This window comes from Macadamia integrifolia, chromosome 10 (genome assembly GCF_013358625.1).
Source record: "Macadamia integrifolia cultivar HAES 741 chromosome 10, SCU_Mint_v3, whole genome shotgun sequence".
Classification (NCBI taxonomy): domain Eukaryota; kingdom Viridiplantae; phylum Streptophyta; class Magnoliopsida; order Proteales; family Proteaceae; genus Macadamia; species Macadamia integrifolia.
In genome coordinates, this window is record NC_056566.1 from 169,247 (window position 1) to 182,697 (window position 13,451).

At 38.3% G+C, this 13,451-nt stretch overlaps 2 protein-coding genes across 12 annotated transcripts in view; both read left to right on the plus strand.

Moving 5' to 3' along the window:
* Positions 1 to 7,906, plus strand: part of LOC122091685 — a 45,814-nt gene extending 37,908 nt beyond the window's left edge. For 9 of the 11 annotated variants that reach the window (XM_042661743.1, XM_042661738.1, XM_042661733.1 and 6 more), the window contains 2 exons: positions 7,100 to 7,231; positions 7,422 to 7,906. The gene's annotated coding sequence lies outside the window, so the exon portion shown is untranslated. Of the gene's footprint in view, positions 1 to 7,099; positions 7,247 to 7,421 lie in introns of all 11 variants that reach the window. The other 2 variants (XM_042661736.1, XM_042661739.1) reach the window with 2 other exon arrangements.
* A 3,569-nt stretch (positions 7,907 to 11,475) lies between these two features.
* The window catches only part of LOC122090966 (c-Myc-binding protein-like), a 6,346-nt gene continuing 4,370 nt past the window's right edge, over positions 11,476 to 13,451 (plus strand). Inside the window, exon 1 of the mRNA XM_042660744.1 lies at positions 11,476 to 11,762. Within this exon, the coding sequence (XP_042516678.1) occupies positions 11,670 to 11,762 (93 nt within the window). The 5' untranslated portion in view covers positions 11,476 to 11,669. The remainder of the gene's footprint in view (positions 11,763 to 13,451) is intronic.

Genomic DNA, 13,451 nt, shown 5'->3' on the forward strand with positions numbered 1-13,451 from the left:
CATTCTACCATTGCCTTTAAACCTCCTTTATTTACTACTTTACCATCATATTCAAGTGTAATTTTACCCATCTCCACCATGGTAGCCAATAGTGAAATTGTTCAACAGCTGAACTCCTATAAGGGAGAAACTGATGCAAAAATTGAAGTTATTATGACTATGATGGAATTTATGCAAGCTTCTATTGATCGTTTGGTGGCAACAGATAGAGGAAAAAGTCCCATTCAATCTGGGGATTCTTCCAACACCACTCCACAGGATTCACCACTGCCACCACATCATACTTGAAATAACCTAGAGGGGGGGTGAATAGGTTATACTAGTGGAAATTAACTCTTTTCGATGTATAAGTCCCAAGTGTGATTGTAAGTTAAAAACGATGCGGAATAAATAAAATAGGCACAATCACACAACACAAGATTTATAGTGGTTCGACTCAATCCGAGTCTAGTCCACTCCCTACAAGAATCCTCTTGTAAGGTGTTCCACTAGTTCTCCCTTTCAGTACAGTAGGTAGGGAAGAAAACCTTTACAATCTTTTTCACGGATAAGAGTATCCTTACAAATCCCCTTTACAGGTAGAGATGTGCCTTTTTAATCTCTTTTGGAGGTAGAGAGACACCTTCCTCTTTTTAGGATAAGAGAATCCTTCCAATCCTAAGTACAGTCTAGAATTGTAAAAACAGAAATAAATAGGAAATAGTGGAATAGGAGGAATACCTCAAGTGTGGTGCAAATGATGAGAATGAGAGATGAATGATGCACCTTTTGTAAAGTCCTCTTTTATGATTTTGATTTGCACAGGAGAGAGTGGAGGACTTTGATTGAGACTTGAGCCTTTTGTTGGGATTGGTGTAATCGAACAACTCAAGTGGGATATAATAATCTAATAACTCTTGAATGCTTGTAATAATGCTCTTAAAGATCTTTCTTAATCCTTACTTAATTAAGAGCGGTTTGAGTATTTATAGGTGAACTTAGTGAAGCATTTTAGGCAGGAAATTAGGCTCTAACGGTCGTATTCTGGGACCACCGGTCGACCGCCATCGGTAGTCGGTCGACCGGAAAGAGCCGTTGAGGTAAAAAACTAGCCATTGGAGTTTTTCTAGGGAGGCACCGGTCGACCAGGACTTTCTGCCGATCAACCGGCTATGGTCTCGGACATGTCCGATCGACCTGGGCTTCCAGCCGGTCAACCGCCAACATGACAGATTGTTTTCGACAGAATGCTGTCATACTGACCGGTTGTCATTGTTTTGACCATAACTTTTTGGTCCAACCTTGGATTGACTTGAAATCAATTGCGTTGGAATTGTGACTCAATTTCTTACAACTTCTATGAAGGTTTCATCTCCTGATACTGACTTTAAGATTGTCTAAAATGCCCTTAAGTCAGGTTAATGTGGTTTTCACAGAATTTCACTAGAACACATTTTTCCTAATATGTTCCTCACCACTTAGAGACTTTCCATACTTGGTCAAGGTATGCTCTATGGTCATTCTAGTATGATGCAATGCACATGCATGTGGTGAGTGCATATATATATGTGGAAGTTACAATTACATTAAAAATGACCAATCTATCCTAGTGGTCTTTTTCTTCACTTGAACCTTCCACTCTTTGGCACTTTATCTTCTTTTCTTCTTATTTGCAATTCCATGTCTTTAAGCTTCATGTCTTGACATCTTGAAGCTTAAATTCTTATGATATCTTCTTCAAGCATTGATGCCAACTTGTTGATACTCTTCATTTGATGACTTCAATCTTCATTTCTTCCTTTCATTCACCAAATTCGATCTTTGATATGAAGTCTCTACAAAACAATACTTAAAGAAAAATTGTGACATACCTTCATATGTTTGTTATCATCAAAACCAACTATAAGAGTGTGGGTATATCCCTAACAGTACTCCACCACCATATGGAACAGGTCGATATGATATGGAGCAGAAAGAGCAGAAAGATTGGATGTCCTTGATTTTTATGGAGACAACAAATTCAGAACTATACCTTAACTGGATTCACAGCTTGGAGACATTTTTTAGATGATATGGGTTGACTGAGGCCCGAAAGATCCTATTTGCAGAAGCCAAACTGAAAGGCACGGCCCGAATCTGGTGGATCAAGCAACAGCAACAGAACCGAACCCGAGGCATGGGCTTAGTCACTACTTGGGCTGAAATGCATGAAGTCATGAATTGGAGATTCTTACCTTCTGATTACATACAATGCATGCATCTCAGGTTTGCACAGTTGAAATAGGAGAATTTGACCGTTGAAGAGTATGTTGCTAGATTTTATTATTTGGCCACTCTTTCTGACTTTGAGTTGGATGAAGTATTGGTAGCACAATTCCGTAATGGTTTGCACCCTCAACTTAGTGCTGTCCTTGCATCTAGCTGATTGCCTACAATGGAAGATGTCGTACAAGTAGCATATCAGGTTGAGGAAAGTCTGAAACACTCATACAATCGGAGGCCATTTACAGATGCTTTTCCTAGAGGTCCTAGTTCTATTCAGCCACAGTCATCCCCACAGGAAAAGTCAATCAGTAGACCATAGGCTTGTGCTTCATCTATGTCATCTTCACGACCTAGCCGATCGTATTCTCCACCTCGACGTGATTTAGACATGTCATCTTCACAGTCTAATCATCCATACTCCTCACCTCAACGTGGTTATGACAGGAACTCAGTATTTCTAAAGGAGGCTATTCAATGTTTCTAATGCAAGGGGTACGGGAATCGAGCAAATCAATGTCCTAACCGGTTGTTACATTGATAAGGACAATTTCATACCCTATGTACCAGAAGAGCAACCAAACACAAGAACAATAAATCTGGAGGTTGAATGTGACCGTGAGCCCAATGAGGTTAATGTTAAAGATGGTGATAGTGATGGTGAGCCTTGACCGTTCTATGTGATCCGTCCTCTCTTGACTACACAAAAAATTCCCGGGGAGGACGATTGGCTCTGTAACAGTATCTTTTAGACCAGGGTGCGATGCAATGACAACTTGTGTAATATGGTGGTCGATCCCGGCAGTTGCACCAACGTTATTGCTGAAGATGCTGTTAGCAAGTTGGGTCTAAAAACTGAGCCTCATCCGAACCCCTACAAGGTTGGGTGGATGAACAACAATAATCTAAAAATTCATGAAAGGTGTTTGCTCACGTATTCCATTGGCGGATTGATTGATCAGGTTCAGTGTGATGTTATTCCTCTGAAAGTCTATCACATTCTTTTGGGGCGCCTATGGTTGTTCGACAAGAAAGCCAAACACTGTGGATATGAGAATACATACACTTTTCAGCATGGTGGCCTCGAGATGAAGTTTCATTTAGCAAAGGATCTTCCCCCTCTCAAACTTAAGAGAACAGTTGGTACTTATCTTATAAAGCGCATCGAATCTGATAGCATTCTTGGACCTCATCCAAACTTGATGGAGTTGCAGAAGGGGAGAGCTGATGTAGATACAGTTGCACTTACCCGGTTGGACCAACAGGACCGGCTGTGGAAGCCAAGGGCCAAGAAGAACCGGTTCAATCCAGGTTTTTGGTCCAACAAGGGCTGGTAGTAGTTAGTTTTATATTATGTCTTTTATTTCTCATGTTTGTCTTTGGGTAGGATACGTAGGATTTTCTCATGTTTGTCTTTGGGTAGGATACATAGGATTTTCTCATGTTTGTCCTTGGGCAGGATAAGTAGGAGTTTATTTCAGTGTTAGAGTCTAAGTAGGAGTAGTCTTATTATTTCCCTTTAAATACTTGCATAAACTCAATGTTTGATTTTTAAAGTGAATTTAATTTTAGAATTAGTGAATTTGTGTGTGGCGTGTGATCCCCTTCCCCCTCTTGTGCGATTTTCCCTCTTCTCCCTAAGGCTACTCCATCAGCACGTCCCTCTTCAAGCCGTAGAAAAATTTAGTTAGCTCTTTGATGATAAGGATGTAGTCTAGAATGTGAGAAGCTCGATCTTCAAGATACTTTAATGGGATGACGAACTCCACATGCTCAGCTTCAACAATCTCAAATGTATCTATGGGATCATCCATATAAACGCCTTCAACCACTGTGTTCTTGACCTCCATAATTTCAATCTCCTTAGGATCTTCCACTTGGTTGTTCACAATTATCATAGTTGTTGTAGTGTCAAGTTCCTTAGTCTCAACCTCATTGTCCATTGTGGCAACCTTGTTGCTTTCGAATTCTTCCAGATAAATCTCTTTGATGGGAACATCAATGGCTAACTCTTCCTCAAAACAAGAATGGCTAGAATTTCTTCCACACTACCCTCAACTTCAGATTCTGATGTTTTGGTTGGAGGTGTCTTCTCATTGCTCCTTCGTATATTTTTGCACAATAGCAGCCGAGTGGTCTACTGATTGTTTCAGACTCTTGTCACCTGTGGGTGTATTTTGGAGATTTGTAGATGTCTTTTGGTGGGAATCTTGCGGAGGAAAGAGCATTCTTTGGATATATGCAGGGAGGTATTGGGTCGCTAACTCGTACTTCATCTCTTCCCAAGTCCTAGGCTCATGTCCTCGAACTCGGAGTTGCTTTTCATGGACATCCCATGATTCTCTAACATAATTATTCATTCGGGAGCAAGCAAATCGAAGCTTCTACGGCTCTGTCAAGTTGTAGTAGTCGAAATATTCATCCAGAGAATCTAGCCAATCGAAGACTTTGCATAGATCCCTCTGTCCAGCAAAGTAATGAACTTTTGGCTCCATATTTAGTTAGGCTTTGATACCAAATAATGCTTGTGATCCTAGTTCTACATTAAGGAGCCTATTTGCCCTAGGATAAGGTGGTGGAACTTAAAAGGGGTTACCTTGAATTCATTCACTGATAAAGTGATCAAATGAAGAAAGTGGGATTTTGAGGGGGACACTACACGATATGGGGCGAGATGACAACTTGTGTTGGAAATGTTGCTAAAGATGTCCTAGGGGAATCAAAAGGAAGACGCCATCCCATGAGGGAGACTTGGTGGTGGGATGATGAGGTTCAAGCAACCATTAAGACTAAGAAAGCTAGCTTTAAGACTTGGTAAATGACGAAAGACGTAGAAGGATCTAAAAAGGTATAAATCTGCCAGAAATGAAGCTAAAAGATTATGGGGAAAACAAGGGCAAAGACATATGAAGATCTCTATAACCATCTGAGCACAAAAGGAAGAGTAGAAAAAACTATCCTTAAGATAGCTAAAATGAGAGAAAAGAAAAGTAGAGATTTCGACCATGTTAGATGTATTAAAGGAGACGATGGTAGGGTGCTAGTAAGGGATAATGACATTATGAATAGATGGGAAGAGTATTTTTACAGCCTAATAAATGGAGACATATCGAGTAAGAGTGACCCAAAAGATTGCATTACTCATCAAGACACTACACATCATAGATATGTACGAAAAGGTTAAGGTGTTTGAAGTTGAAGAACCCTTAAGAAAAATGAAAGTAGGGGCAAGACATCTGGCCTAGATTATGTGGTGTATCATGGCTAACCAAACTGTTTAATTAGATTGTGAGCATAAGGAAAATGCCAAATGGATAAGGAAGCACTATAGTGACGATCTACAAGCATAAAAGTGATATTCATAGTTGCAATTAATGAGTCATACTATGAAACTATGGGAGAAGGTTATTGAAGCTCACTTGAGAAGAGAAACTACTATCTCGGAGAACCTATTTGGTTTTATGTCAAGTTGATGATCCACGATATAAGCTATTTACTTATTCATGAGGCTTATGGAAGGATTTCCATATGGTTTTTATTGATCTAGAAAAGCCTATGATAGAGTCCCTATGGAGTTAATATGACATGTGGTAGAGAAGAGAAATGTGTCAAGTAAGTAGGTGAAAATAATTAAAGATATGTTTGAGGGCATGGAGACTAGTGTGAGAATTGTGGCAGGTCAAGGTAGTGAATTCCCAATCACAATTAGGTTACATCAAGGATAAACTTTAAGCCCTTACTTGTTTGTGCTCATCAGGATTGATTTAACCAGGAACATTCAAGATGAAGTTCTGTGGTGTATGCTTTTTGCTAATGATATTGTTTTGGTCTTGACTCTACTATGACTTCCAATAGAGCTGTTTGGAGGGCAAAGATTCATGTAGCAGATCCCATTTAGGTAGGATATAGCTGAGTTGTTGTTGCGGTGTTCTTTCCTTTTTACCATTATTTGTCTTTAATATTTAATCTTTGCTTGGATCCATGTAGCTGACCTCATTTGTTGGGATAAGGCTGAATTTATTTGTTTTATTTATTAATTTATTTTTTTGTTATAGCCTCATAGGAGCCCAAATAATCCTGAAGTTGTTGGGTGGACGAAAAGTTTCATTAGGCTATGATCTAAAATATATTTTGAGCCAAGATGACCTAGTCTCCTCAATGACCTGGAATGAGATCTGTCTTCTTGGTGGATGTTTTCAAATGCTACTCGTGGGAAATTAAAGGGAAGGGAAGTTAAATTTCAAACCTAAAAAAGAAACTTCTGTAATCATTATCCCACATAGTTATATCACTAACTCCAAATCATTTCATATTTGGCTATTAAATTTCACTTTACTTTGCATCCAAATGTATTGGGTTTGAAAAATAAAATAAGAATTACATCTAAAAAGCTTCATTACTAAACATTATGGTAAGAAATTTAAGTATTTTATACTTTATACAATCATGTTGAGTAATGAATACAAAAGTTTCCTTTTTTTAGTTTTGAAAATTTTCACTTCCTTTCTCTTGAATTTCGCTCACAGCCAAACGTAGCCTTAAGGTTTGCATGCTTGAATTTTCTTGAATGACTTCAAGAAACAGATTTCTCTGCGTATTTATAATTTTATGGTATTTGCTTCATCCAATGGTGGAACTATGATGAATATAAATGAAATTAACCCATGTCCTCACCCTAACTTTGCCATTTAGGCACATTGGATGTCATTGCATTTTCTTACCTGGCTGATGGTGATCCTTTCTGAGCAGTTTTCAGTATTAGAAAATTCTGTACATGTTCCAATTCTTCAAGTCTTTAGTCCAGTGTGCTGTAGAACCTTTTTTTTTGGGGTCACTTAGTAAAAATTTTGTGATGCAGTTTCTGTATATTTGGAGACTCCATTGCTGTATACAATTGGTAGAAGAGTGATCAGATCAGATCAGATGTGTAAATTTTGGCTCTATTTTGCGGCTAGTTCATAGGAGATATCTGGGCCTCTACTTTTTTAAGGTATTGGTTTGCATGGTATGAATAAACTCTCTCGTAAGTTTTATGTTTTCCTAATTCTAGGTGATTGCCTTCCATGTATTTTTCAAAATTTTGAGGTTATGGATTGGGTTGATCGTGAAGCTTGTGGGCATTTCCATGTCTCAGTAACTTTCAGGTTCACTCTGACGGGGGAAGTTTTTTTTTTTGATAGGTACTGGGAAAGTTGAATACGGCACTCAGCAATGAATTTGCTTCAACCATAGAGGTTACAAGCTTGCTTTTTCAGAAAGAATTATTTGAGGTCCAAAGTGCTACCTATTTTTGGTATTGGTATTATAAGTATGGCCTCCAACAGTGATAATACTATATCGGGCTGTTTGCTTGAAGAATCAACCAGCTTCCTTTATGTGCACACTTTTGTTCTCCCGACATACTGTAGATAATGTATTAGGTTTGTAATCTCTTCTGTAGGTTGTATCTAGATTAAAATATCATTGTGACCAGGTACTTCCTTAACATCTCCACACCCCCCCCCCCAAAAAAAAAAAAAAAAAAAAGAAAGAACAGAAAAGAAAAGAAAGGGAAGATATGCCTTGATACTGAGTTTTTTTTTTTTGGTGGAAGGAGATCTGTTAACTAAGCTGAACTAAACATATTGCAAATTTTATTCAAATATGGTGTCCAGCTTAATTTTTCTTTTCTTGCTTTTACATCAAGATTATGAGCATGTGATATCAAGTGTCTGTTCACCTTGTTAATAATTACAGACCCACAAGATTTGAAAAGTAGTTACATATCAAATAAAGTTGCAAAGATCTCCCAGAATGTCTTTCATCCAACTCTAGCCAGTCCAGTTCCTGGGATTCTATCCATATCTCTTATCTGTGATGCTCTCACTGATAGTGCTCTGGGCATTCCCTGCTTGATGGCTCATGCCTCTGCTTCCTGTGCATTTCCTGTGTAGCCATGATTCAAGTGAGCTAACTATTAAACTGCACCCATGTTTTAGGAACTGTGAAGCCCATCCTCCTTCCTTTATTTGATGATCAAAGCTGATGATCGACCATTGGCATCTTTTGTATTTGGTGTCCTTAACTGCTTATGGGAATGATGATTGAAAGATGTTTGAATACCTAGACATCTATTAATTGTTCCTTAAAATCTGAAATGGGTTGGGGTTGTATGTTCAATTTTCTGTTTTTAGACCCAGAGGACGTGCAGCTTAGATTCTCTTTTGGAGAAAGGACATGATATAAGCACGGAACCATTAGTGTCAGTCTCTGCATCACACGGTATGCACCTATAAAGAATTGTGATGGAAACAAAATTGTTGGAATCAAGTTAGATAATATTCTCCCTATAAATATTTTGAATGATGCACAAGCTGCGCTTGGTATGCATCCTTGGAATGTATTTTAGATCGACAAGAAATCATGTCAGATGCAGCCTTAGGGCCCGTTTGATAACGTTTCAAGAAACCGTTTCAAGAAACGTGTTTTTGCCGTTTTTGTGTCTAGAAATGGCAGAAATGGAACAAAAGGCGAATAAAACAGTTTCGTTTCACTTGTTTTTTGAAATAGAAATAGAAATTTCTACCTATTTATGGATCAAAAAACGACTCAGGCTCTACTTGTTTCGCCATTTCTGGAAACGACTCGTGGTCATTCTTTCGTTGGTTACTATCGACTTCCAGAAACATGACTTATCAAACACTTTCAATTCCATTTCTGTTTCTAGAAACAAAAATTTATGTTTCTGCTGTTTCTTGAAATAGTTCAAGAAACGGCAGAAACGTTATCAAACGGGCCCTTAATTTTTAAACAAGTCCTCTATATGGTTCCAAATGCTTTTAAAGTGCAATTGTATAGTTCATTTTCTATACCGTGGTTTACAATGGAGATCTTGAAGGGGTGGGGGTGCCTAAGACAACAAAATGTTGAGGTTGAGAAGATTAAAAGAAATATAAATTAAATGGCGGGTTCAAATGTTTAGGATCATGGGTTGAAGACTGCGTTTGATATAAATTTTTGGAATTCATTATTGACCTAGAATGCATTCCAAACACAACTATTTCTCAACAATTTTGACCGTGGAAAAGAATGTGCCACTCGATCTGGATGTCTGATGCTGCTTCTTAACCATGAAAAACTAAAAAGGCTGTAGCCTAGTTGACAACCTACCTGTTCCTGGTTCTAGTAAAATATTTGTCCTAGATTGCTTAAGTGTGTCAATTAACTTGATTTTTAATCTTTTAGTAAAAAACATAAGAGCAACACAGTGCACGAGACTCCCGTTATTGCAGGGTCTGGGAGGGATTAATGTACGTAGTCTTACCCCTTGCAAAACATAGTAACATGTTACAATAGCCATAGGATCGCAACATGTTGATTTTTAATTTGGTAGTATGCTTTACAAAAATGTTCCTCACTGACATTGTGAGACAAAGATTGGACTTTGCTAGAGCTGGGATTGAAGTTTTAGATTTATCGTATCTGAAGGTCAGATCAGATTTAAAGGAAAAGGCGGTGCCTACTAGCTAGAGTCTGTGTCTCTCCCTACCTCCTGGAAAAGACCTTTGCACTCTCATTGGTCTAGCCAGCTGTATGCATGGCATGCTGATTCCTTACCCATTAATTTTACAGCTCAGTTCTGCTTACCAAAAATGGCTCACTTGGAGATCTCGATTCCATGACGTGGCTCAACGAAGTAGCCACACCATCCTACCTATTTAAAGTTTGAGAATAGGTCAAGGGCATTGCAACCCTGATGCATCTAATCATTGGCTTTACCTGATAGAACTCACCTGCGGAGCCACCTTCAACCCTACAACAAATAAATATTTATAGATAATCTTTTACCAAAATCAAGATGTTCCCTACCTAAGATCTTTTTGTCTAGAAGAATTCACCCAATAAGTTGTGAGATATAAAGAATTTTGCTTTTTGTACAGAGTTGGAAGCTATGTATCAGAGAGTTTGATTCTTATCAATTTCAAGCCCAAATGAATCTACAAGGACCTATTGTGGATTTGATCCTTCTTGATTCCCAAGTCCCCTTGGTTTTTAGATCTGCATATCCCATCCCATAGCTTTTAAGTACAGCTTCCTCTTGCGCAGGTCGTTCTATATGTATTGCATTTCCTCTCCAACTTGAACGAGCCTTTCTGCGATATCTGTAGTTCATCAACTGTGCTATCCAAAAAATTATTTGACCAAGGTCTTTGGATATTGTCTCTATAATGTATGAGAACATTGGGGATATTATAAACTATTCACAAATAAAGGACAAACATCGACAATCATCATTGGCTATAGTGGTGTCAATTCTAGGTTTGCATTGATAGGCTCAACCTGGTCCGACCAGTCAGGCCCAAAACTTGTCGGATCTATTTAATAAATGTGTTGGACTTAAGCACACCTAATTATAGAAAATCTTTCCCGATGCGATGTAAGGGTGCAAATTGATGGTGCTTGATTGAAATTGACTTGTAATAAACTCATTTAGCCTAACATGTTTGAAGCTCGTTTATAGCCTGATTGGAGATAAATGTCTCATTAGTCCATTTAAGGCTCGTCTAGCATGATTAAAGATTGATACTTGACTTATTGTTTATAAATATGATAATGCCTAACCTTTTTTTTTTTTTTGTTAACTAAAGTGCCCGGGCTAGTTTAAATCGCAGATGCAAGATGGGGAATCGAACCTGAGATCGTGCACCTAATCCACACAATCCCTAATTCGCCCTAACCATCTAGGTAACTCTCGGGTGGGTATAGAATAAATAAGAAAAACACACACACACTCACACAATGCGTTCCCACTACCTCCTCCCTTGGGTGTCAGTTCCATAAATCGAAGCTACCACCACTAGACTATCCTAGTATTCATTTATGCCTAACTTATAAGGTCACAATATGTAGTCCTAAAATGAAAAGAATCGGTTAGACCCGATCGAAATCGCCCATGACCAGACAGATTAACAACCCTACTTGGCTGTACGCTTCTTTCTTTCAGGTGAAGAAAAACTTTCCCCAAAGATTTTTGGCAATTAACCAGATTTGACCCCTGACCTTCTACTGATATGTGGTACCTGATTTTGGAGAGTGAGTAAGGGAAAAAAAAACTATCCAGGGGTAATTAAGTAATTATATAGATAATCTTTTGTTCACATAAATACCCTTGGATTCCTTTTTCTGAGATGTGATTTGAACAGGTGAGCTAGCAAGTCGATTGGCCAGCTCAGTGCATGCAGATTTGGTGATTTCTGGGGTTACTTTATTTTGGAAGACAGATTCTATATGGGTTCCGTACGCTGAGAGAGAGAGAGAGAGAGAGGGGTTGGTCCGATCAACCGAAGTAGACGACGAGACCGGAGAATCCCTGTCGGAGACTACAGGGTCCTCCATTCTCATTGTCGCCTGGTTTATACTTTCATGGTTGAGAGCTTCTGTATCTGTTTATGATATACTCTTTCTCCCACTCAGCTATATCTTTGTCAAACCCTGAAACAAAATCCCATTTTGGTTGGGATTTCGCAGATGCAATAGAGATGGTGAGTACTTTTACCTACCTCCCATCACTTTCTGCAAATGGAATGCTTCTGTTTCCTGCTGAAACTCCTGGTTTCTCATTTACTAGCAAATGAATTAGTTCCTTAATCGCCCATTTTGGTGACCTTGATTCCTTTTGTTATTCTGGGTTCTAATTTTTTTTGTGCGATCGGCATTTATTTTTATGATAAAAAAATGTTTATGATTTTTTGGGGCATTGCAGGAAAGTTATTTTTTCATGGGTTTACTTAGTTGGGTGAAAAAGCTTGGTTTTATTCCTTTTAGAAGATTAATGGGCGAATGGCTCTTCTCCTGAGACTGAAAATTGTTCTGGGGTAGTCTGGAATTGCATCAGTTATCAGAAACTACTCGAATTTTCATCCACTGGTCATGTTTTCATCTGATCTGCTAATTAACCAGCTACTTGTGACCTTGCATGGATATTGAGGAAGCTATAGCAAACATAAAAATTCAAAACCCAGAGATTTGCGGAATTGTAATTATCTTTTAATAGCAATCTGCATTTTGGTTCTTAGTTACCTGTCTGTGGTTTTACTTTTAAGTAGTTTTTTCTTGGGTGCTATTGGTAAGTTGAATCATTATTTTGTATCTGGATAAGAATACTGGAGGATTACATATTATCGTTTTAGATTCAAATCACTGAAACCAGCTTTATTTATTCACAAGGGCCTCGGCATACCCACTTGACATACTGTGGTTTTCATGGTTGGGTGAAATACACCATAATGGCCTACTTAGAGGCTCCCCATTATTGATTGTATGAAGCATAACATGGGGTCTTTGTATATTTATTCAGTGTTGTCCATTATTTTGACCAATTAACAATTGACTCCAATGTTCGGGTATCAGGAAGATGTTTCTCAGTTTAGGGAAATATAGTCTGCAATTATGGTCAAAATGGCCCTCGAAGGCAGCTGACATAGAGGCCATATTGTGAACTATTGAGACTGAATATGTGTGAAAACAGCTGCCTTTTCCAGTCAGAAATATAGAACTACTTGGAGTGGAATTGGTTAAAGTTTTATTGGCAGTTAATGACACTTGAAATGAGCTATGTTCACAAGTTGATACCAGGCTTCAAGATCAGAGGATTTAGAGCTTTCTGTATGCGCAGTTAAAGGGGTGTTTCTGTTTCCTGTGGAGTATAGTGTTAATTTCATATTTAAAGAGGGAGTATAGTGTTAATTTCATATTTAGAGAGGCTGAAGCAGAGTTTTTAACAAAGGTTGAACCTGCTAATGCTGATTGGGTGTGAGTGATTAAAGAAGAAACCTTTTAAATTGTTGTTTGACCAGACAACTGAAGATGTATGCATGTATATGTCTGTTGTCTGGAATTAAGACTTAAGGGGCCCTTCAGTGCAGGTTGATGTATTTAAGAAAATATGAATAGGGCTGAAAGTATTCAAAGCAGAATACCATAGGCTCCGATTGGTTGCAAGGTGAATCGAAAGGAAGGGAAGTGGAATTTTCATACTTTAAAAAGAAATAGGTGTAATCATTACCCCATAGATGGAGGGGATTGGAAAATAAGGTTCGTTGTCCAATCCTTATAGTGGATAAAGATCTATGATGACCATTATGTGGTATTCTAGAAAAGATAGGTGTTAGTCCTGAATTAGACCAATAGAATTCTGTCTGCTATAAAAAAAAAAAAGTGCTTCCGAATTG